The 25,766-nt window shown below is 32.0% G+C and overlaps 1 protein-coding gene across 4 annotated transcripts in view; it reads right to left on the reverse strand.

Moving 5' to 3' along the window:
* Positions 1–470: 470 nt before the first annotated feature.
* The window catches only part of LOC111707669 (uncharacterized), a 29,664-nt gene continuing 4,368 nt past the window's right edge, over positions 471–25,766 (reverse strand). Inside the window, exons 3-23 of one of the 4 annotated variants that reach the window (XR_002766495.1) lie at positions 24,942–25,027; positions 24,159–24,230; positions 23,273–23,349; positions 20,965–21,012; positions 15,800–15,875; positions 14,179–14,277; positions 13,875–13,947; positions 13,629–13,680; positions 13,447–13,485; positions 12,459–12,549; positions 11,274–11,342; positions 10,129–10,221; positions 8,668–8,765; positions 6,893–6,957; positions 6,729–6,820; positions 5,326–5,405; positions 4,564–4,598; positions 4,047–4,101; positions 3,286–3,335; positions 1,951–2,065; positions 471–1,166 (exon numbers count right to left, since the gene is read on the reverse strand). Coding sequence is in view for 3 of the 4 variants with exons in the window: in XM_023480810.1 (XP_023336578.1) it covers positions 3,988–4,101; positions 4,564–4,598; positions 5,326–5,405; positions 6,729–6,820; positions 6,893–6,957; positions 8,668–8,765; positions 10,129–10,221; positions 11,274–11,342; positions 12,459–12,549; positions 13,447–13,485; positions 13,629–13,680; positions 13,875–13,947; positions 14,179–14,277; positions 15,800–15,875; positions 20,965–21,012; positions 23,273–23,349; positions 24,159–24,230; positions 24,942–25,027 (1,359 nt within the window). In the remaining variant the exon portion in view is untranslated. Of the gene's footprint in view, positions 1,167–1,950; positions 2,066–2,291; positions 2,316–3,285; positions 3,336–3,386; positions 4,102–4,563; positions 4,599–5,325; positions 5,406–6,728; positions 6,821–6,892; positions 6,958–8,667; positions 8,766–10,128; positions 10,222–11,255; positions 11,343–12,458; positions 12,550–13,446; positions 13,486–13,628; positions 13,681–13,874; positions 13,948–14,178; positions 14,278–15,799; positions 15,876–20,964; positions 21,013–23,272; positions 23,350–24,158; positions 24,231–24,941; positions 25,028–25,766 lie in introns of those variants that run through there. The other 3 variants (XM_023480811.1, XM_023480810.1, XM_023480812.1) reach the window with 3 other exon arrangements.

Genomic DNA, 25,766 nt, shown 5'->3' on the forward strand with positions numbered 1-25,766 from the left:
TTTATGTAGTTCGGCAAACTGTTACATGGGTTTAGCACTCTCGCAGAAAAAGAGTTTATGTAAAATGTATGTATGTAAATATACAGTTTACCATTATAAGTTCAGCAATCTATAATATTTTTTTAGATAAATAAATGGATTATAAAGGCATTTTTCCTACCCGGCAATAAAAGGTAAAAGAAACTGTAATTTTAGTAGGGTTAGGAGGGTAAATGGAACTTTTTAGCTTTTAATTTGTTTGATTACATTACATACAGGGAGGGGGTTAAATCAATATAAGGGGGTGGGTGCCCCTTACCCCCCCCCCCCCTGTCTTAAATCCTGAAACCGCCTATGTGGCCTAAATCTCAACTATTTTCAACCAAAAAATATTTATTTTGTATTATTTCAAGAGTAGGTAAAAACCTTTCTGTGCCGATTATTTAGGATTTCTTAAATTTTATAAATTGGATACAATTGAATAAAAAGCAGCAAATTCCAATTTCTTATTTGTTCAACAAATATAAGCTCACAAAATCACATAAAAATACATAATCTAAATATAAACAACAATAACAATGTGCAGATGTATCATATAAGGCAGGCGCGCAACTAAGAAAGGGGGGGCAGTGGGAGCAAAGCCCCACTCTAGCCTGATTAAGGAGAGGGAGGGGGGCAAATGATAAGGAAGAAGACTTTTAGGTTCAAATTATGACTCTAAATAGTGCACTGAACATGAGACACAACAATTGTGAAGTGTAAACAGACCCACTTCACTTATTCAGTAATTTAATAAGTGTGTACTGTGTAGTACAGCTATTTGCTTTGTAACAACCTCAAATGCACTGAAGTATGGCTATAATCTCGTCTTCCTATTCCATTATTTTCTGGTTATCACTGTAGTTAAATAACTGAAGAAGCTTTCCTATTCCGGTTTAGTTTAACTACCGGGCCGACTTCTAACCAGACAGAGCAAGCTGTACCGTACAATTAAAGACTTTGTGAGGCAACACAGGACGGTAAGCCAAATTAATATTCCCCATGAGTAAAACTCCCCCCCCCCCAATTTTTTGACGAATCCTAATTATCTATTCATCTTCCTTCTCTACTTTGGTTTTGTCTCCGTCCTTAATACAAACATCTGCCAAAGATCCATCCTTTCCAATAGAATATTTCTCAGAAACAATCTGAAACAATATCAGATAGAAATGATTACCTCAAATCACATTAATTTTATTTTGGTCTAAAGTTTGGTTTACAATTTGCGGTTCATAGGAAAAGAAAAGGAAAAGGATTTCAAATTGACAGAGATATATAAGAATGATTTCTCTTAGAATTATAAATTTTTTGTTTCAATCATTAGCTTTTCATCTTATTTATGTTCTGAATGCATAAAAAGGACAGAGCTCAGCTAGAAAATGCCAGAATTAGGCTTCTGTTGTGATTGTTTTATCAAGAAATAACAAATAAATGCTGCAAATTATTTCAGGGATCAAAGACGATCTTATATAAAATATACTGACTGTTAAAAATATCTGCATCTTTGTAAACAAACACTAAAAAAATTACAAAAAAATATTAAAGATTTCTAGAAAAAAAATTAATAGTAAAATGTACTTTTGTAATTGATTTATTGTGCACCTTCAATTTAATTTTAATGCAGCAATAAAATAGCTCATACGGAACGTGTGGTCCAACTGGCCCTAATCTTACTTTATTATCAAAAGATTAAGACTTACAAAATAACATTTTTCGTTGGTTATGGTCTTCCCAAAGCAACTCTTTGCTCTGCAAATCTTCGATTTAAAATATTTCAAGATCTTTAGTTTAGGTTGGATAATTTTGGTGAAATAAAACTCTGAAGAGTAACATTTTATTGTTTATAATACAATACCCCAATTAATGGCAATTAAAATAAAGTGTAATACAATTTTTTAAAGACTAAATTTTGTTTAATTTTTTACAATTTACCTTCTCTCCAACTCCTTGTCCCGAAGATTTCAACGCAAGATGCATTGCATAGTCCCGTACTCGAGACAAGATCAGACCAGACATATCATACTCTTTATACTGCCCGCTTTCAAAACTAAAATCAGACTAGATTTATAATACACTTTATACTTTCGGCTTTTAAAACTAAAATCAGACTAGATTTATAATACACTTTATACTTCCCGCTTTCAAAACTAAAATCAGACTAGATTTATCATACTCTTTATACTTCCCGCTTTTAAAACTAAAATCAGACTAGATTTATCATATTCTTTATACTGCCCGCTTTCAAAACTAAAATCAGTCTAGATTTATCATATTCTTTATACTGCCCGCTTTCAAAACTAAATCAGTCTAGATTTATCATACTCTTTATACTTCCACGCTACGAAAACTAAAATCAGACTAGATTCATCATACTCTTTATACTTCCACGCTACGAAAACTAAAATCAGACTAGATTTATCAATTATCATACTTCCACGCTACGAAAACTAAAATCAGTCTGGGTTTTTATAAAAATCTCTTTATTTCTGTAGTTCAAAAAGGTTCCTTTTAGAATTGGATTGACAAATTATTGCTGCAAATACAAGCTCAAGTTTAAAGACGATCTTCAAGTCTTCCCTTGCAATTATCTGAGGAACATATTGTTAGTATCGAAGTGCTATAACACAATCATTTGATAGTCATGAATATACATGAATAAGATGACCTGAAGGAATTGAGTCTTTGTCACAAAATCTGATTTTCAATTCACTATATCTCTGGAACCCAATGTCGTGGACATTAGATATTTCAAACTATGAGTCCTGTTAGATTAAATATTCAAAGTTTGAAATATCAAACGTTTACATTATTAGGTTGCAAGGATATAGGGATACAAAAACTTATGTTTGTGGCAAAGACTCAATTACTTTAAACCATTTTCGTTCATAACTATTGACTACCCAGCAAGGTTGTATAAAAGGTTAGATATTATGAATGCACTCCAATGTAGAAAAATATCGTTTATATTGCAAGAGAAACTCTAAATCCTCACATGACGTCACTGATATTTAACTAACAATCATCACATTAACAAATATTGACTCGTGCAAACAAGTTTAAGCTAAAAATGCAACCTCTAATTCAAGTTTGAAATTTTTTGATTTGTTTAAATTTAGTGAGTCACGAAATTATTATCATTCTATAAAATAAACAGTGATGTCATATGAGGATTTAGCGTGTCCATTACTGTAAAGGTCGTCTCTACCTACATTGGAGCGCATCCAGAATATCAACCTATTTATACAACCTTGCTAAGCAGTGACCCACCTGAATTTGCTAAATGGCTCATCAGTATGGAAAACATGAAGCTCGAGCATCTACATAATTATTATTATTATTATTATTATTATTATTATTATTNGCTGTTCTCCACAAGTAGAGGCGGTAAAGGGGGGGGGGGGAACATGAGGAGACACATTTGGAGCGGATATAGTATTATGTATTGTGAATCTTGCGCGGTCAACTTCGCTACACAGTAGTAATCGTCTTCGTGTTTTCTTGAATTTGTTACAATCGTCTTTTTAATAAGTTTTTTTTTATAATTCTGCTGAAATTTTTTCTGATATTAGAGATACAATCTCAGTTGGTAACTTTCTGTGACTCAGTAGAATCAGTTTTTGCTTAAATTAACCCTGATAATCAAAGAAATATGGCGTTGATGTGCCTATAGGCTATAGTTAAAGGCAAAAGCTGCTTTTTTAAAATCTCATCTTATTAAATGATATATTTTATTACCCTAAAAACCGTTCTTTTAGCAATAAGAACTACAATCGAAATCACAGTTTATTTTTTATCTCCCCTGGCAAAAATCTGCAAGACGCTTTTAAAGAAAAAGGTAATTGTAAATGATCACTTCTAAGATAGAAAATCAGGAATATCTCCACCATATTTCCTCAGATAAAGGTTAAAAGGGCATTAAATATACCAGTTTAAAAGTGGAGGGTCAGTCTAAACCTTGTATTTGACTTTTTAGGTTTGAAATCTTAACCTTACAAAGAGAGAAAAACCAGAAAGTAAATTAAAAAAACCTGCTTTCAAGGAGTCATAATCTTCCTGAGTCCAAACTAGATTTATTGCAATTTCCTAAAAATATTTTTTATTTGGGTTTATTGATTCTAACGACCCCAGGCAGATCTTAATTTAGTGATGATAAAAGAAATGGCGACATAAAAGCAACATTTATAACATACATAAATGATTACTTGAGAGAAGAAGTAAAGCGCCGTAAAGCTTAATTTAATGATCCTTCTGCTTTTAAATGGTTCACAAAAAATAAGATGAATATAAAGAATAAAAGGCCTCCTAAAACTTAATCTTCATCAAAAATAAATGTATTTAAATCAATATCCCTTGATTGTGAAGGGACTGAGAACATTATTGAAAGTGATTCCTAAATCAAAGACTAAAGCAAAAAGACTTAACATCAATTAAACTATACAGAGACAACGAAGATGTTGAATCTGATCATTAATATCGCCAGAGAGCACCAAGTGAATTTCTACAGCAAAAAAACAATAAAAAAATTACATTATTTATTGTTCTTACCTGTGAATATGTGAGTATAGTACCAGCATATGTTCCTAAACCCAAAGATAATTTATCGATAGCCGGCCGGACGTTTCACCTTCTTGTCTTGGCGGCAAACAATGTACTCATTGTTGCTAATCATATCGGATAATTTTTAGATAAAAATTATCCGAAACTTTAAGGATTTTAAAACTGTAAAATGTTTGATTTTGTTAAACATAGCAATATTTTTAACTTAATATTTTGCTTATAACTTCTGCCAGGGTTAAAGTTTGTTAAAGTGTAAGAAAAAGTGAACAATTTAAAATACTTTTGTTTTTCTAAAACTATGTTAAACATTTTTTTTCTGAAAGAAAATATACATAAAAAAACGACCTTAAAAACGAACCTCCAGAAGGCACATCAAAATTATGTACTATTAAAAAGCGTATTTCCCTTCTCTCCTCTTTCGCTCTGAAGGAGAGGTACAAATGCAAATCAGGTTTTTTTTTGCTCGTTTCTTGTCTCTGTCAAGTTTTGAACATGACAGAAGATAAATGTAAAAAAGCCCAAAAAATTCTCGTACCAGAAACGATGCAAAAACGAAAAAAAACATGTTTTTCGACCATTTTTTTACTTATTGACTGTAAAGATATTGCAAATTATTAAACAAAAGCAAAGCAGTTTTGAAATCTTTGAAGTTATATCGAATTTTTTTTCAAAAAACAAATATAAAAGGATTAAAAGTAAGGCAGAAGGTTTCTACCCGCCTGTTTATCAATATGTATACATCATCTTTGCCTGAACCCCATTGACAATCTTGTGGCAGTGCTGTACAACTGGGACAGCGGCAGTGTGTACCAGGCCCAAACAAATAAACCCTGAAAGACAATAAAGAGACTATAGACGGGTAGAGATGGGCGCGTTCAGCTTTTTTATTTCGTTCGATCATCGCGTTCATGATCGGCTCATTTCGTTCTTTTTTTCAATTGTTAAAAAGAATCGATTTCGTTCGTTCTCAAAATTATCGTTCATTTTCCATTCGTATCGTTTGTTTCGTTACTGAACAACAGTTCAATAAAATCGGTCATTCAGTAAAAAATTTTTTCAGAAAATTAGAATGGTTCCTTCAGAAAAAAACTAATATTTTTTCAAAAGTTTTTCGATAAAATCATTAGTTCAAAACTAATGTTTTTAAATTGAGTGTTTGAAAAAAATCGTTCGTTTTTCTAAAAAAATGTCCGAAAATTCAGTAAAAAACAAAATGATTTTAAATCGTTCGTTTTTGTTGTTTTTTTTTCGATCGTTTTTATGAAACAATCATTTTTCAGTTTTCTAAATGTTCCATTTTGTTCCTTCATCGTTCGTTTTTTCTACAAAAAACGAGGCCCATCTGTATATAAAAGTAGCAAGAACAAGAAAGACAATCGACAAAGTTTATCTTTAATCAAGAGAGAGAAACAACCATAAAACACAATAAAGATAGAACTCTAGATGTCGTCCTTTCAAGATTTAGGGGTATTTTGTTCAAAATAGTCCTGAGGCAAAAGCCCAAAGGAGTTACGCGCATACTACGTTGAATGACAAGACAAAGAGAAAGCTTGTGAGTAACTCCTTTGGGCTTCTGTCTAAGGTTTTTTTGGAACGAAAAACTCCTAATTCTTGAAAAGACGACATCTAGTTTTTTATTTGTATTTTTTTTGATCAATGGAACCTCGATATCTTCCTCATTATTACTTAGAATATTCTTAAACGAATAGAAGGTTCCTAAAGGTTACATTGATTGTCACAATCCATTAGAATATACAGCGTGTCCCACGAAACATGACAGTTGGTGAATATTCATGAATGTCTTCTTTATTTCGTTAAAAATCTTTCACTCAAATTTATTTGACTTTGAAATCAATTTTACTAAAAGATGACTCCTATACAATATTTTTAATTATTCTCTTTGGTATCAAACAACTTTTGAAATTATGGAAGAAGACATTTTAAACTATTCACCAACTGTCAAGTTTCGTGGGACACACTGTATTTAGCTAGAATCATATTCAGGAATTAAAAAATCTAGATATGCGTAAATTTCAAAAATGTTAACGGTTTTATGATAAATTTAAAATATAATTCAAATTGACGCTTTATGAAAAAACATGCATTTATCCTTAAGAAAAGCTTTCATCTATTGTTAATGTTTGGTCTCTAACCTCAGGTATCGGGAGATAGCTACCGTTATCAAGGATAATCTTAATATTTTCTCAGATGGACCAAACCAACTAGAACCAAAATCATGCCAACCCTTAACAGAATAATTTCATTTCTAATTCAAGACAAAAATTTGCATTTTTTATCTTGCAATTTGTTTTTTTACATTGTGTTTTAATCCCAATGATGATGTAACATCCTTCAAGGCCTCTGTTGTCTTTGATATCCCACCTGAAGAAAATCAAACTAGCAATCAAACTAACAATCAAACTAACAATAAAACTAACAATCAAACTAACAATCAAACTAACAATCAAACTAACAATCAAACTGACAATCAAACTAGCAATCAAACTATCAATCAAACTAACAATCAAACTAACAATCAAACTAACATTCAAACAAACAATCAAACTAACAATCAAACTAACATTCAAACTAACAATCAAACTAGCATTCAAACTGAAAATCAAACTAACAATCAAACTAGCAATCAAACTAACAATCAATATAACAATCAAACTGAAAATCAAACTAGCATTCAAACTGAAAATCAAACTAGCATTTAAACTGAAAATTAAACTAACAATCTAGCTAAAAATCAAACTATAACAATCAAACTAACAATCAACTAACAATCAAGCTAACAATCAAACTGACAATCAAACTAACAATCAAACTGAAAATCAAAATAACAATCTAGCTAAAAATCAAACTATATCAATCAAACTAACAATCAACTAACAATCAAAATAAGAATTAAACTAACAATCAAACTTACAGTAAAAATATCAATCAAACTTACAGTAAAACTAATAACCAAACTAAATATTAAATAAACAGTTAAACTAACAATCAAACTAAGAATTAAACTAACAGTCAAACTGACAATCAAACTTAAAGTAAATCTAATAATCAAACTAAATATTAAATTAACAATCAAACTGACAACTAAACTAGCAATCAAACTTACAGTAAAACTAAGAATCAACTAACAATCAAACTGACAATCAAACTTACAGTAAAACTAACAATCAAACCTACAGTAAAACTAATAACCAAACTAAATATTAAATTAACAATCATACTGACAGTCAAACGAACAATTAAACTATAAAAATCAAACTAACAATCAACTAATAATCAACTAACAATCAAACTGACAATCAAACTAACAATCAAACTGACAATCAAACTAACAATCAAACTAACAATCAAACTAACAATCAAACTAACAATCAAACTAACAATCAAACTAACAACCAAACTAACAATCAAACTGACAGTCAAACTAATAATCAAATTTACAGTTAAACTAAAAATCAAACTTACAGTAAAACTTACAGTAAAAATATCAATCAAACTAACAGTAAAACTAATTACCAAACTAAATACTAAATTAACAATCAAATCGTCAGTAAAACTAACAATTAAAATATAACTATCAAACTTACAATCAATCTAACAATATAACAACAAATCAAAACAACTATCAAACTAAAAAATCAAACAGAATTTATATTTTTTAAGCCAAAATAACCAACAACATTTTTCTCGTTGATAATCAGATAAAGAGCATAAGGGTACCGTTGTGCATGGTTAACAAATTCTTTAAAGTTGCATGATCAGTCTCTTTAACTTCAAATAAACTGCACATTGCTTTTTTTAGGCATAGCCGAACCCAAATTAAGAATCAAGACTTATTTCCCCATTAAAGATATTATGATATATTGATGATGAAATACCAAACTGTTGATTATTGTATGATTTCTCCTAATCAAAAGTTTTATAAATCTTAAAGGGCATGTGTACCTTAAAATGTCCCTCAAAGCAAAGATGACATTCCAGATTTACAACGGTTCATTTCAAATTACTCCCAAAGTCCAATGAAAGGAATAAAACATGCGATTTAATCTTCTCTTATTTCTATTTTCTTCTTACTTGAGTTTCTGAAGGTGTATGCTTGATATTTGTTGACTAGAACTCTATCCGGCCAGGATCCGACTATACCAGGGGTTGGGAAGGTATCAATATCAGCCCTATCAGGATCATTTTGTTTTATTTACAAAAAATATTTTTTGGCTCTTCAAAAGTGAAAGTTTCCAAATCATTCGTTGCTCGTTCTAGAACGAGGGTCTTCAGCTAGATCGTTAGTTCCACGTTATTTTTAGGTTTCGTTCCGTTCCGTTCTTTGAGGAGAACGGTGCTAGCCGTTCGTTCCGCTAGACAGTTTGTTCCTCGTTTGTTCTTATTCCAATCGTTCCAACCGGCCCCGTTCCGTTCTTTGTGTTCTTTATCGAGAACGACAGATAAATAGGAAGGGCTTACACAGAGATAAATCTAGGGCTGGGCGAATTGGGGGAATGGGGGGGGGGCAAAATTTGACCTGTAACTTAAAAAAATTTGGCTTCTTGGCAATTTTAAAGGGAGTGACCGGCTATGTAAGGTAGTTGAACTGAGTATGCAGTGTTGTGGAAAACTTCTTCCGGATTCATTTGAGACATATTAAACTTTTTAAAGATATGTAAATCCTAAGTTTGAGCACAAATTCGACGTTCAAAACTCCTACTTTGGGGGTGGAAACGTTATATGAAATTAATCAAAAAAGAAGCAAAGTAAATTCATAAAAAAGTTGTTGAATTCTTCAAATAGATAGTTTATTGACATATGAATATTTAATTAAATATACTTCAGGAGAAGTATTTTAAGATGGAAGAAACCAATGTTAATCGATAGATAGATCGATAGATAGATCGATAGATAGATCGATAGATAGATCGATAGATAGATCAATAGATAGATCGATAGATAGATTGATAGACAAGATATTTCATAAATAAGAGAATCATCAGACGTTTTCATGACGTAAAAATAAAATTGTATTTGAAAAAGTAAATAATATATTTTACGAAATGTATTGTTAACGAAATGAATTGTCTATGCAATTTATTGTCTATGAAATGTATTGTCAATGAAATGGATTGTCTATGAAATGTATTGACTATGAAATGTATTGTCTATGAAATGTATTGTGTATGAAATGTATTGTCAATGAAATGTATTGTCTATGAAATGTATTGTTTATGAAATGTCATGTCTATAAAATGTATTGTCTATGAAATTTATTGTCTATAAAATGTATTGTCTATAAAATGTATTGTCTAGGAAATGTCATATTTACGAGATGTATTATATGTAAAATGTCCTATACTACGAAATGTATTGTTTATGAAATGTCATGTCTATGAAATGTATTTTCTATGAAATGTATTGTCTATGAAATGTATTGTCTAGGAAATGTCATATTTACGAGATGTATTGTATGTAAAATGTCCTATCTACGAAATGTATTGTCTATGAAATGTCATGTCTATAAAATGTATTGTCTATCTAAGTCCCAACCTGAGTATATGTGAATATTGAGAAAGAAATCTAGAATGTGGGCTTACAAGACAATATTGGCTATTCACGTAGGAATCATATCTGTTATTATCTCTGAATCCATAATCATTCATTATTTTCATTTATCTATTCAACCAGTGCAGTGGTGGATGTTTTCTTGAAAAATAAACTCCCCCCCCCCGTACTTTTGAAAATTATTTTGCTTCCTAGAAAACTATTTTAAGGTCTTTTGTTCTCTGATTTGGGGAAATTAAATTCATTTTAGGGAAAAATAAATGAATTTTTGGGTAAAAAGTATCATAAAGAATGAAAAAGTATCATAAAGTATGAAAAAGTATCATAAAGTATGAAAAAGTATCATAAAGTATGAAAAAGTATCATAAAGTATGAAAACGTATCATAAAGTATGAAAAAGTATCAAAAAGTATCAAAAAGTATCATAAAGTATGAAAAAACTTGACTTCTATTTTCCCCCCAAATCATCAAAAACCATTCAGTTCAGCCGAACAAGGTTGTAATGCAAGGAAAGTTATTTCAGAGGTGTACGCATCTTTTGTACTGCAGAGTACTGTCTCTGGGCGGTTATGTAAACACAAGACAGATGTCACAGCCAGACAGGTGATCCATAAATAAAAAATAAATGAAATATACTGATTACTGATCATAGGAAACTATTATGTGAATTATCAAAGTTATCAAAATCTCCTCGGATACTAAACGAACACGGATGCATCTATTCTTGTTTACAAATTCCGCTCAGAGAGAACTGGTTTCAATATGTACATTACAACCTTGCCCCGAAGACATATTTATTGATTAACAAATTATTTAATTTATTGCTTTATTAACTTTGGCTTTTTTATTTATTAATCGATTAATAACAATACAAGATGGAACAAAGATGTCGCCTTTACATCATTTAAGGTTTTTTTGTTCACAATAACCCTGAGGTAGAATCCCAAAGGAGTTCCGCGCGTGCTCTCTCTTTGTCTTGAAATTCAACGCTGCCTACGCGGAACTACCTTAGGGTTATTGTGAACGAAAAACCCATAAATCTTAAAAAGACGACATCTAGTGTGCTATCTGTATTGTTATTAATCTATGTACGTATTAATAGCTTGACTAACCAATTGTGATGAATATTCCTGTAAGATATTCCATACAGGGGTACAAACAGACATTTTCCAACTCCTTTCAAATCTTTCACATTGTCCCTTTCAAATATATAAAATAGAATAAATAACAATATTTCAGAAAAAACTACTTTACATTAGATTAATATCTTTAAAAAACCTCTTTTTTTGATAAAAAGAAACGAAAATGAAGTAAAACTACATATTCTTAAGTTTTTACACTTCACATTTTACTTAAATAATATTATATTATATATAATTGAAAACTATTATCTATATAATAAAACAAGACGTTCGTATATATGTTTCCTATAGCTGGCCAAACAGCTGAACCAAATGCCCTGAAATTTGTTGCTGACACTCATGGGGGTGACNAAAGAATTTTCTGTCTTAATTTGTAATACTTCCAAGCTTTAAACCTTCCATAATACAAATTCTTAAGTCTGCTAGATCAAATAGTCAAATTTAAAAGGTAAAGGCCAATACAATTAGGTTGCAAAAATATAGAGGTTAGAAAATTTAAAGACTCAATTCCTTTGTCGGTCAAATCTGATGATTTGGATTTGAAATTTAAAGGTTACTACTTGCAAGCTATCACGCAAAATTTACGCCTATTTCTCCTAAAAACTAAAGCTGAAAAAGTGCTCTATTGTGTAAAAAGTGCATGCCCAGCGCTGAAAAAAAGCATAACAGATCCAAAACGGTATAATCAAAGCCCAATGTGTCGCGACACTTGAATTCGACCCTGCCTTAAAAATTTGCATAGCAAGCTGAATCTGCAGGGTTACCCGCTAAACATGAATCTGCAGGGTTACCCGCTAAAGCTGAATCTGCAGGGTTACCCGCTAAACATGAATCTGCATAAACATGAATCTGCAGGGTTACCCGCTAAAGCTGAATCTGCAGGGTTACCCGCTAAACATGAATCTGCAGGGTTACCCGCTAAAGCTGAATCTGCAGGGTTACCCGCTAAAGCTGAATCTGCAGGGTTACCCGCTAAACATGAAAATATTGGGACGATCCCAAGTTTGAATTAAGCCTTCTGCTTAAAATATTTTCTTTAAATGGTATATTCAATGATTTGTCAAAGAAAGAAAAAAGTTGCAGAAATCATAAATATAAGGAAACAGCAAGTATAATTCCATACAGTCGTCTCTGAAGTGTCATTCTTAATGGATAACCCTGTATGTGATTTACCTGTATTCTTTGCATTCTTTTGGTAGATGAGGAATAGAGTCAGGGTGAGTAAACAGGACAATATCAAACCTTTCTTTCTTAGAGTTCAAACCTAGAAGATATCAAACCTTTCTTAAAGTTCAAACCTAGAAAATATCAAACCTTTCTTTCTTAGAGTTCAAACCTAAAAAATATCAAACCTTTCTTTCTTAAAGTTCAAACCTAGAAAATATCAAACCTTTCTTTCTTAGAGTTCAAACCTAGAAAATATCAAACCTTTCTTTCTTGGAGTTTAAACCTAGAAGATATCAAACCTTTCTTAGAGTTCAAACCTAGAAAATTCAAACCTTTCTTTCTTAGAGTTCAAACCTAGAAAATTCAAACCTTTCTTTCTTAGAGTTCAAACCTAGAATATATCAAACCTTTCTCAGAGTTCAAACCTAGAAAATATCAAACCTTTCTTTCTTAGAGTTCAAACCTAGAAAATATCAAACCTTTCTTTCTTAGAGTTCAAACCATTAAACCTTTCTTAGAGTTCAAACCTAAAAAATATTACACCTTTCTTAGAGTTCAAACCTAGAAAATATTAAACCTTTCTTTCTTAGAGTTCAAACCTAGAAAATATTACACCTTTCTTAGAGTTCAAACCTAGAAAATATTAAACCTTTCTTTCTTAGAGTTTAAACCTAGAAAATATTACACCTTTCTTAGAGTTCAAACCTAGAAAATATTAAACCTTTCTTTCTTAGAGTTCAAACCTAGAAAATTCAAACCTTTCTTTCTTAGAGTTCAAACCTAGAAAATATCAAACCTTTCTCTCTTAGAGTTCAAACTTTGAAAATTCAAACCTTTCATGAAAATTTCTTGAATTTTGACAACATACTAGTAAACCTGCAGATGCAGTGGACAATAAACCCTGTCTAATGTAAAAAAAAAACACTACACAAACAATTTCTAATATCTAAAATTTCGGTTTAAATTTCTTTAATAAGCAAAATTAACTATTTACCCAATAACTTCCACGCTAGAAGCCACCAGTTTACAAATGCTGAAAAAAAGAAAAAAAATTTGGCTCGATTTTTTATCAAATGCTTTTAGAAATTTTAAACTCAAAAGACAAATAGACCAAGTTTTATTAGATCTTTATTATCGTAAATAATATTTTATTGTTGATTGTCCAAAAGTACTGACCTAAAGGCCCTGTTCCTTTGTCCAGATAAAAAACAGCCGCTCTTCTCTTTTCCTTCACAGAGATCCAAAGGTTGTAAGCTTTGGCACTCAAAAACATGAGAATTTCGCCAATTATTTATGTTGATAAAGTTCTCATGTAAAGGTAGAACTGAATTAGGGCGGTAAAATCAAAAGCCAAGGTGCTGTGACACTTCAAAGTTTTAAAAGATAACGCATCGTTTTATAATTCAGACTGGCTCAATGTGCCTTGATTTCTCGTTTAAACTCAACCGTCAAGGTTTTCATCACTTCCTCCTTAGCCTCCTTTAGCTCATCATCCCTAACATATTGTTTTGAAATAAATGTTCACAATTGAATTTTTGAATTGATTTTTTAGGAGTAAATGTGACGTTATCTGCGTTGAGTTCACACAGTACACATATTCCGTACAATTTGAGTTTACACAGTAGACAGTCCGTACAATGTCGTCCCTGAAGTCTCATCCTTTGTGGTTAACCCAGTAAATAAAACAATTTAGCTTTACAACTCGGGAAATTACAATAAAAATAACCTGAGTTTCTTCTGTCTACTCTTGTAATTTTCTAAATCCAGGGGCCACAGTTTATATTCGTCCAGCTGGTCATTATAATCCACCAGTCCAAACTCAAACCTGGAAAAATGGAATTATACAAAAAGATGGGCAAATACCCCTCTCCCTCCTCGCCCCAACCTTCATGGAGCACTTTTGGTATGACAGGGAAAATAAAAAATAAATATTTTAAGAAAATTGTTTACCAGGAAATCAAATTTTTAATTCTTATATTTTTGCAACCTGATTGTGTAAACCTTTGATATTTTGGATCTAACTGAATTAAAAGTTTGAATTATCAAAGATCAACAACATCAGGTTGCAAAGATATAGAGGTTATACAATTTAATTTTGTAGCAAAGACTCAATTTTTTCTGTTATAATTTCATCAACATTCGAACCTGTTTTTTTCAGCTAAAAAATCTGATCCAGAGTAAAAACTGGGAAATAAGGGAAACCTCCCTTTTGGAACCATGAGCTTTGCCAAAAAATCAAATTTTCTAATCCCTATATCATTGCAACCTAATGATGTAAACCTTTGATACTTCTATCTTAGATCTTTTGAAATATCTAAGGTCTACAAAATACGGTTGAATAGATAGGGGTTAGAAAATCAAAGTTTGTGGTAAAAACTCAGTTCCTTTGCCTTAAAACCTAAGATAAATTTTTACATTTTTGGATGCAGGACACCAAAACTAATCTCAAGGGAGCCTGTTCTCCAATCTCAACATATGCAGAGTTGCTCGCAAGAATTTGCGGACTCGTTGCTCCTCTTAAATTTTTTACCCAAGAATGGAAGAGCAAACCAGTGGCCGAATTTAAAGAATTTGAACGGCGGTTTAAATTTAAGCCGCAGCTTAAATAGGGTTGGTTCCACTTAAAATTGTATCAAATGTTTCAAGATTTAAGCCAACGCTTAATTTAAACCGGGTTTTGGCAGATTTAAACCACGGCTCAAATTCTTTAAATTCCATCTTTGTTTTGTTGAATATTAGGATTTAAAAATTGTTTTATTCTTCTTAACATACTCACTTACTCAGAGCTGAAAACTTAGAATGGTATATCCTTAATCCCAATTTCTTAATCTGAGTATCTAATGTACACACTTTTGATTTTCTTCTTAATCCTCTTTTTTTAGAACAAAATTCAAATTCATTTATTTTAAAAATTAGTCCAAATGAAAATTAGTCCAAACTTGTATTGGTTCAATGGAACATTAGTCAAATTGATATGACACCAAAAGTAAAGGCAAATCAAAAACCGGTTTTTCAAAATTAGAAAGCTCTTCTCTCCCGTCTCCGTATTTCAATTTTCAATTTCCCGCCCTCTGATACACCACTCTGATTGGTTTACTTTAATACACTTTTCAGGATACAAACGCAAGATTTGGTTAGTCTCGAGATTAAGAAAAAGATAGGATCAGGCTTGGGATCAGGCATTGATCTCATATCAACCATTTTAAAGTTTTCAGCTCTGAGCTAAAAATATACTGTCTGAAGGCGAACTCAGGGGGGGGCTAGGAGGGATCAGCCCCCCTGGGTCAGTAAAATCTATGGTTAGTAATGTTAAAAAATTTCTAAGTATTCCCCTGCCCAGGTGTCACCTCTGCTCTGCAAGGGATGAATTGCAGGGTGTCAGCAGAACAGAATTTCCATTTCCTTGGCTGGTCAAACACCCACCTTAAGTAATTATGCAATCAATTGAACACTCAATCAATCAATCTAAATATCAATCGATTATTAAATCAATCAACTATAAACCAAAGATATAACCCTTGAAACCTTTATCAGATCAATAATCTTCTTTTATATAGGTCTAAACCTAGAAACCTATATCAGATCAATAATGTTCTTTTACATAGGTCTAAACCTTGAAACCTTTATCAGACCAATAATGTGGAGGTTGCTGTTGTTTAAATAGGTCTAAACCTAAAAACCTTTATCAGACCAATAATGTTCTTTTATATAGGTCTAAACCTTGAAACCTTTATCTTTATATAGGTCTAAACCTTGAAACCTTTATCAGACCAATAATGTTCTTTTATACAGGTCTAAACCTTGAAACCTTTATCAGACCAATAATGTTCTTTTATATAAGTCTAAATCTTGAAACCTTTATCAGACCAATAATGTGGAGGATGCTGTTGTTTATACAGGTCTAAACCTTGAAACTTTTATCAGACGAGGGGGGAGTCCAGAGTTCCTCAACGAGTAATCAATGCCACCCAAATGTGTTTTGCGGCAAGCGCGCTCATCAATTGTTAATCTCCACCACCTCAATTAGTAATCACCGTAAAATTTTGTTTTCTGAGATTTTAATTTAATTCACTTTTAACACAATTTTCGACATCTATCGGGGTTTCATGGCATCTGTATTGACTTAAACTAAATTTTCAAATTGTTTTCTGATTTGTTTGGTCAACAAGAACTGAGAATCTTGAAGGCACAGTTCATATTAGTCGAATCTTAGATCCAATTCGCTCATTTAATGATGCATTTCATGATTGGCGTCAAGATACTAAAAGGTCGGGCTGCCCGTTTACTAAAAATTATCTCATCCCACGCAAAGTAATATCCATCTCCATTTAAAAGATATTTTTAAAAAACCTTTACAGTGTTTAGATTTTTGTATTCGCCTACTCAAGTTCAACAGCTACAACAAAACTAATTATATGCATAGAAAGAACATAAAATTCTGAAAAATTAGTCTCATCCCACCCCCTACTGAAAATGAAGTATTTAGTCCACTAATAATGGGTTAAAGTTTCCTCTCTATATGAGGGAGGGAGTCCAGAGTTCCTCAAATAGTAATCCACCACCCAAATCTGTTTTGCGGCAAGCGCGCTCCTCAATTGGTAATCTCCACCACCCCAATTAGTAATCACCGTAATATTTTGTTTCCTGTGATTTGAATTTAATGCACTTTAACACAATTTTCGACATATATCGGGGTTTTATGGAATCTGTATTGACTTAAACTAAATTTTCAATTATTTTCAGATTTGTTTGGTCAACAAAAACTGAGAATCAAGGCCCAGTTCATTTTAGCCGAATCTTAAATCCAATTCGCCACTTTAATGACTGCATTTCATAATTGGCGTCAAGATACAAAAAAGGTCGGGCTGTCTGTTTACTAAAAATTATCTCATCCCACCCAAAGTAATATCCATCTCCATTTAAAAGATATTTTCAAAAAACCTTTACAGTGTTTAGATTTTTGTATCGCCTACTTGAGTTCAACATCTACAACAAAACTAATTATATGCATAGAAAGAACATAAAGTTTTGAAAAATTAGTCTCATCACACCCACTACTGAAAATGAAGTATTTAGTCCACTAATAATGGGTTAAAGTTTCCTCTCTATATAAGGAGTTTAAAACAATATTCAGAGGAAAATGCCGCAAACATTCTTAAAGCGAAACTTGAAACTAAAAAACGTAATATATTTCTAGCACTTAGTGTGGTTTATTTATTGATTTATTTTCGAAACTAAGGAGCAATAAAGAAAGCTTTAACAATATTGTACACCATAGGGCCATTAAAAGAGGTCAATATGGTCTTATTTCTAAGAAATAAACGATTTAATTTTATGCTTTTTTGGGCTGATTACTATTTGAGGTGGTGGAGATTACCAATTGAGGAGCGCGCTTGCCGCAAAACAGATTTGGGTGCCGGTGATTACTATTTGAGGAACTCTGGACTCCCTCCCTCTCTATATAAGCTAGTTTAAAACAATAACATTCAGAGGAAAATGCCGAAATCATTCGTAAAGCCACACTTGAAACTAAAAAAAAAGTAATATATGTGGCATATTTATAGATTTATTTTTCGAAACTAAGGAGCAATAAAGAAAGCTTTAGCAATATTGTACACCATAGAGCCATTAACAGAGGTCAAAATGGTCTTATTTGTAAGAAATAACCGATTCAATGTTACGCTTTTTTTGGCTGATTACCAATTGAGGTGGTGGAGATTGCCAATTGAGGAGGCGCTTGCCGCAAAACACATTTGGGTGGCGGTGATTACTCGTTGAGGAGTTCTGGACTCCCCCCCTCATCAGACCAATAATGTAGATGATGCTGTCTTTTATATAGGTCTAAACCTTGAAACCTTTAACAGACCAATAATGTGGAGGATGCTGTCTTTTACATAGGTCTAAACCTTGAAACCTTTATCAGACCAATAATATTCTTTTATATAGGTCTAAACCTAAGAAACCTTTATCAGACCAATAATGTTCTTTTATATAGGTCTAAACCTTGAAACCTTTATCAGACCAATAACGTTCTTTTATATATGTCTAAACCTAAGAAACCTTTATCAGACCAATACTGTTCTTTTATATAGGTCTAAACCTTGAAACCTTTATCAGACCAATAATGTTCTTTTATACAGGTCTAAACCTTGAAACCTTTATCAGACCAATAATGTGGAGGATGCTGTTGTTTATACAGGTCTAAACCTTGAAACCTTTATCAGACCAATAATGTTCTTTTACATAGGTCTAAACCTTGAAACCTTTATCAGACCCATAATGTTCTTTTACATAGGTCTAAACCTTGAAACCTTTATCAGACCAATAATGTTCTTTTATATAGGTCTAAACCTTGAAACCTTTATCAGACCATAATCAGACCAATAATGTGGAGGATGCTGTTGTTTATATAGGTCTAAACCTAGAAACCTTTATCAGACCAATAATGTTCTTTTATATAGGTCTAAACCTTGAAACCTTTATCAGACCAATAATGTGGAGGATGTTGTTGTTTAAATGTCTCTAAAAGTGTTTGATTCTAATAAAGCTTTAAAAGTATCTGTCATATGAATCAGACATTGCCATCTTTGCATGGAGAGTCAGTTGTAATTAAGTTTTCAGTCCCTTTAAGACGGGGCTCATTCAGGGGATGGAAACGTCATGCATGTGTGTCTGTATCAAAAGAGTGTGTGTAAGTGATACCAAACCGAAGGCGTGTACTGTAGGTTTATAAGTACATAGTACATACGAATCTCGGTATTTGCAGTACAGCCTAGGAGAGTACAGTTGTTTATTGTTAATTGTTTACTTAAAAATAAGTTTAATAAACATATAATATTTTATTTATATATTTAAGTCAACACTATAAGCCACATTTTCATGCAAAGAATATAATTTTATTAAAGTTTACAATAAACTACTAGTTATGCACAGGGGCGGATTCAGGATTTAAGTGAGGGGGGGGGGGCAAGATTTTTAAGTATTAAAAAATTCATAATTAGGAACAAAAAATCGCGCGGCAGGCGAAAATTTTTTGACTTAAAAGACTCAAAAAGAGTCAAAATTAATGACTAAAGACTAAAAAACTAGATTTTTAATTTTTCACACATTATAGTTTATTAAGACAGATATTTTTCCTGTTTTGCAATAGGGTTTCTTTCCCTTAAGCATGCTATTGAGAAGTTATTCTGAAAATAGGAACAAAAAATTCCAAATTCAGGGGGGGGGGGCTACGCCCCTCCCTGAATCTGTCGGGGGGGGTTGAATGCCCCCCCGCCCCTGTATCCGCCCCTGGTCATGCAAGCTTAATTATAATGGATGGCATTGTTCTGCAATTTCCTTGACTGTTGTCATGTTTTGTGTCAGTACCACAAGAGTGTGTGTGTGTGATAACGAACTCGTCTGCAAAGCAGTGCGACTGGCTTTCTGATGCCAGACCAGTGCGGGGTTTCCAACGTAATAGATCATTCTCTTACGCGTAATTACGTGCAGTTACGCGTAATGATTTTCATTTCGTGTAATTTCACAGGATTACATGTAACTGTGGAAATATCCATTTCGCGAAATTAAGGTGTAATTTCGCGTAATTTCTACAACGTAATTTCGCGAAATTTTGTAATGACTATGCGTAATAAGAGAAACTATAATTGCGCATGATTACGGCGTAATTTCACTTAATTTATACATCGTAATTTCGCGAAATTTCGTAATGAATTAGTAAGCGAAACTATAATTACGCATAATTAAGACGTAATTTCGCGTTATTTCTACAAGGTAATTTCGAGAAATTACGCTGTAATTTCTACAAAGTAATTTTGAGAAATTTTGCAATAATTACATCTATGAAATTTTGAAGTTTTAACTTTTAATTTAAATAAAAGAACTAACTTACAAGGAAATTAATGTCACGCAAGTTGAATCAGAAATTTCAGCCAATACTATGTTGATGTAATTTTCACGCTCGACAACTAAAAAGTTTAACAAAGGGCCAACCAACAATTTATTTTTATCAAAAAAATACATTATCTATAAATTTTCAATTTTCGACGACTTGTTAATATTTCAACCTATTCTCTCAAGTTTACCTTCCTTGTTTGAAAAAAATGTCAACAAAATCGTCAAAATATGTTTGATATGCTTGCAGCGGGCATATCATTATACATACTTTCCCGCAATAATTATTTCTGAGAATTAATATGTACTTTATTTATTACGTTGTTGTTTCGTATTACGTAATTTCGGGTAATTACGCATTAATTCTTTCGTATACGTAATACACGCGTAATTACGTGTAATGCTCCTGCGTAAGTGAAAGAAAGTGTTACGCGTAATTACGAGTAATTACGACTGGAAACCCTACCAGCGCCATTTCTCATATGCACTCGATTTTAGTACGTACATGTTAAATACATGGAATAGAATAACATTCATACGGTTTTATCCAAAACTATCTGGCACTTTTTTCGATAACAATTTATTTCAAAAGCTCCTGAAGAATGTTGTTTGCCATTACCTGTACTCCACTTTAGTTGCCCTGTTGGTGTGTGCTCCCATTGGTCATCTTCAAAAATATAAAAAAAATCAAATAAATCTGCCGGGATCAAATTACGTTATTCGCATCTCGTGTTGTTGTTTTTATTTTTTCGGATCACCGTCTTAGATTCTGCCTTTGTTGCAATTGGCCTTTATTTGAACTGAAAAGTGAAAACATATCCCTACGAGCCCTCATTAAATGTTGTCAGCTCATTTTACTGTCATTACTGAATTTACTTAACTTCAAAATAAAAATGAAAAATGTGTCATTTACCAAATCTCTAAGATTTCCACATAAATAAACAGATGCTCCATGTAAAATATTAAAATCAAAATGTACCTATCTTTGATATATATATATAAAGTTTACTTGTTGTCTTTGTACTTTTGATCAATAAAAAGATTTGAATAATAAAAATTTTAATTATACTTTTTGAAACATAAAATTAGAAACAGACAACCCTTTGCACTTTTCAGACTTCATTTATTTTTCATCTAGACTACAAAATAGTAAACAGAACCTGTTTAGACTTGAATAGACTTTTATACACAAGATAAGATTTTAACAGTCCATTTTATTTGATAATTGATTGCCAAGCTTTTGCATGGTAAAACTATATACAGTAATAATTTACAATTATAATGTTAATAAAATTTGTATGAATTTAAATTTAGTTTAACAAGGTGAAAATAATGTCATTTTTTCTTTTGGGTGGCCGAGAGTTTATCTTGGTTTACCTAGGGAGTAAGGAATAGAAGGGAGATATAACTGACGCGGTTCGCCCTACCATCTGATTATACATGCTTTGCAGACGGTACCTCATTTGAATAAGAATTATTTGTCTGATGTACAATTACCGCGTATACAATAACCTATTCTGTTCTGAATATTTCATATACAAATGGAGTACCCGTCTGCAAAGCACGTATAATCATATCTCCCTTCTATTCCTTACTACCTAGTTGAACCACAAACATGTCAGTGGCAATGCGACTTCAAAGGTCGTCTTTGATCTTGGAAATAGTTTGCACCTGTTGATCGTAACCCTAATTTCTGAATTAAGATTCAAGAGTTAATAATCTCACAATATCCCTTGGTTTGACCTTTCTAAAATGTTTTTGCCTTTTTTTGTTTTCATTATTACGGGAGATATAAAGACTTTTGTTCAGCTTTCGACATTTTTCGTTTATTCAAAATATTGAAATCTGAATGAAATTCTAAATATCTTTGGGAATATTGACAGCACAAAAACGGTTAGACCACATTTTGAAATGCCAAGACCAAGGAAATTTAGTGTTTTAAGAATTATACATGTAAAAGTAGATTTACATACCAATGCCGCAAATTATTTCAAATAAAAGACGACCTTATAGTCGTCTCTCAACTGTCATGTTTCGTAGGACACCCTGTTCTCTTTTGTAAATAATAAATATTTAAAAATCACAATTGAGTGTTTGCCTTAGACTCTTAAAATTCTAATTAACCCTGGAGCATTAACTGTAATCTATCTATTCTAATCCCAATTAACCCTGGAGCAGTAACTGTAATCTATCTATTCTAATCCCTATTAACCCTGGAGCATTAACTGTAATCTATCTATTCTAATCCCTATTAACCCTGGAGCATTAACGAGCATTAACTGTAATCTATCTATTCTAATCCCTATCAACCCTGACCCTGGAGCATTAACTGTAATCTGTCTATTCTAATCCCTATCAACCCTGGAGCATTAACTGTAATCTATCTATTCTAATCCCTATCAACCCTGGAGCATTAACTGTAATCTATCTATTCTAATCCCTATTAACCCTGGAGCATTAATCCCTATTAACCCTGGAGCATTAACTGTAATCTATCTATTCTAATCCCTATTAACCCTGGAGCATTAACTGTAATCTATCTATTCTAATCCCTAATTCTAATCCCTATTAACCCTGGAGCATTAACTGTAATCTATCTATTCTAATCCCTATTAACCCTGGAGCATTAACTGTAATCTGTCTATTCTAATCCCTATTAACCCTGGAGCATTAACTGTAATCTGTCTATTCTAATCCCTATTTATAACCCTGGAGCATTAACTGTAATCTGTTTATTCTAATTCCCCATTAACCCTGGAGCATTAACTGTAATCTGTATTTATTTCTGTGAACCCTCACTGATTCACACAATATACCATCGACCCAATGATAAGATATACGTAACTATAGGATTTCAAAGATATAAATTTGAGTTTGTGGCAAAGGCTAAATTTTTTTTCATTGCTGTGTTAAACATATTTTTTTACCAGTTTTATTATGACAAGGCCCAGTAATAACTACAATCTTCTCCGACATATCAACAGTTTGGTCGGGTTGAAGACATCTGAAAAATTGTTAAAAAAAATAAAAAGATGGTTCACAGATTTCACCTAAAACATAGAATGGAGTTAAACAGGCGTTACACTCTATTTTTCACCCAGAAGTGGATTTTTAATGTTGTAAAACTCAGCAATAGTCGTGCCTTAAAACTCGTATCTACCTCGACTTTTTAATTCCAGTTTTTAACAACGGGTTTAAAGTTTGTGTTAACTCCCCAGCTATGAACTTATGACAAGACAAATTTTGCATCCTGCAGTTCTGCTTACAGATTGGTTGATATTACCATTATTATTATTATTATTATTAGTATTAGTATTATTATTATTATTATTATTATTATTATTATTATAATTATTATTATTATTACCATTATTGGATTTAGGTCTGAGCCCATAGATTAATTAACAATAACAGATAGCACACTAGATGATGTCTTTTTAAGATTTAAGGATTTTTGTTCACAATAAGAGAGCCAGCACGTTAATTTTGGTTTTCATTGATAGATTCATAGATTAATAACAATACAGATAAAACACTTTATGTTGTCGAAAAACAGCCTCTATCTCTATCTTGTAATTCAAGACGGCATGCGCGTAACTTCTTTGGGCTTCTGCCTCAGGGTTATTGTGAACGAAAAACCTCATAATCTTGAAAAGACGACATCTAGGGTTATATCTGTAATGTTATTAATCTATGAATAGATTTAGAAAATTGAAGATATGTTTTAAATCAGTAACCCTTGAAATATTTAATTTTTTGATTAAAAATTTTGCAAATAATTGAGGTTCATCCATCTAGCTGTCATCCACCTACCTGTCATTTTCTTTGTTGATTATTTTGAATTTTGAACTCCGCAATGGGATATACCAAGTTGCGGCCGGGTGGCTATAACAGAGAATAGAAAAAAATTGCTGAAAAATGTTAAGCAGAAATAAATCTGTAAATGTATTTTCAAGTGATCCTCCACGCAAAGTTGGCACTGCCCCATTTAAATTTTGAACAATTTATACTTTAAAAAGTTAAAAGTCCTGTCTGAGCTGAAAACTTCAGAATGGTGGATCTCAAGATTAATGCTTGATCCTCTCTTTTTTTTAATATCGAGACTAATCTAATCTTGCACTTGTATCCTGAAAAGTGTAAAAATTCAACCAATCAGAGCCGCATATATGAAGCCGATAAATTTGAAATTTTGCGCGGCATTTAAGATTATATACAGAAACGGGTGGGACTCACTAATTTAAAAAAACGGTTTTTGATTTTTCTCTACTATATCCAAGAAAGAACGATTTAAGAAGAAAATCGAGTGTGTCCATTTGACACTCAGATTAAGTAATCGGGATTAAGGATATCTCATTCTAAAGTTTTCAGCTCTGATCAATTATGATAAGATATGCATGGTTTTGATTATCTATTTGTTGTTTCTCTGCAAAAATTCCTTGTTTATTTGTAAGAAAAATACTTTTCGAGTCAGATTTTTCCACATTTTTAATCGGTTAAAGGTTGTAAATCGGACATTGCTGAGGGGTCACTTCAAATTACACTTTCCGTCTCTTGAACTGAAAAAAAAAATAGTTTTCCGATTCATTTCTATTTTCCCTTTTTAGGATACATTCTGATGTTGCTGCTACACCATTGTAGTCCAACAAACACTTCCTCCACGGGAAATCATTTGGAACATCAATCTGTTTACAAACCGTATATTATATTATACAGTGAAACCCTTAATAACAAATACATCGAAAGAATTCATCAAATGTCGTATTCTTCATTTTCTGATAATGGAATGTTGCAGATATTTAGTTTTTTAATAAAATGATTATATGAGCCTCTTTAAAACTGTTCCCGCATATTCAAGGCTATTTATTTATTTTTGCAAATACTGAAATTTACGTAATATTGTCAACCATTAACTACAAGACTCCCCCCCCCGCCCATCCATGTAATGTCGTCTTTAACTTAAAATCCCCTCTCGGAGACACTAAACCAAATAATTCTCTTTGTTCTCTGGTAACGGAGTCTAAACACTTTTATTATTGTGAACAAAATATTTTCATATAAAGAATTAGTGAATTTCGCTAACAATTAATTGTCATTCTTTTCAGAAATTTTAATATATAAAAATGTCTTAGGAATCCCCGACAGTTTAACCTTCTTATCACTAAATAGATCGTAAGAATCTTTTCATTGTAAAATTATAAAACGTTGTAACAAATTCATGCATTATTATCCATTTCATTTTTTTAGGAAATAAAGAGTTTCTCTGCATTATCGATTTTCGATTTGAGGGTTATCCCATTGTCTAACTGTTCATTATTGAGAATCTTGCTGCGATCCGACAACATTTCGATCTACAGACTTGTCGAAGTTTCAAGAAAGCCTCGAGATGAACCCAACTACTCCTCTCCACGAGGATCCACATGA

This window comes from Eurytemora carolleeae, unplaced genomic scaffold (assembly GCF_000591075.1).
Source record: "Eurytemora carolleeae unplaced genomic scaffold, Eaff_2.0 scaffold732, whole genome shotgun sequence".
Classification (NCBI taxonomy): domain Eukaryota; kingdom Metazoa; phylum Arthropoda; class Copepoda; order Calanoida; family Temoridae; genus Eurytemora; species Eurytemora carolleeae.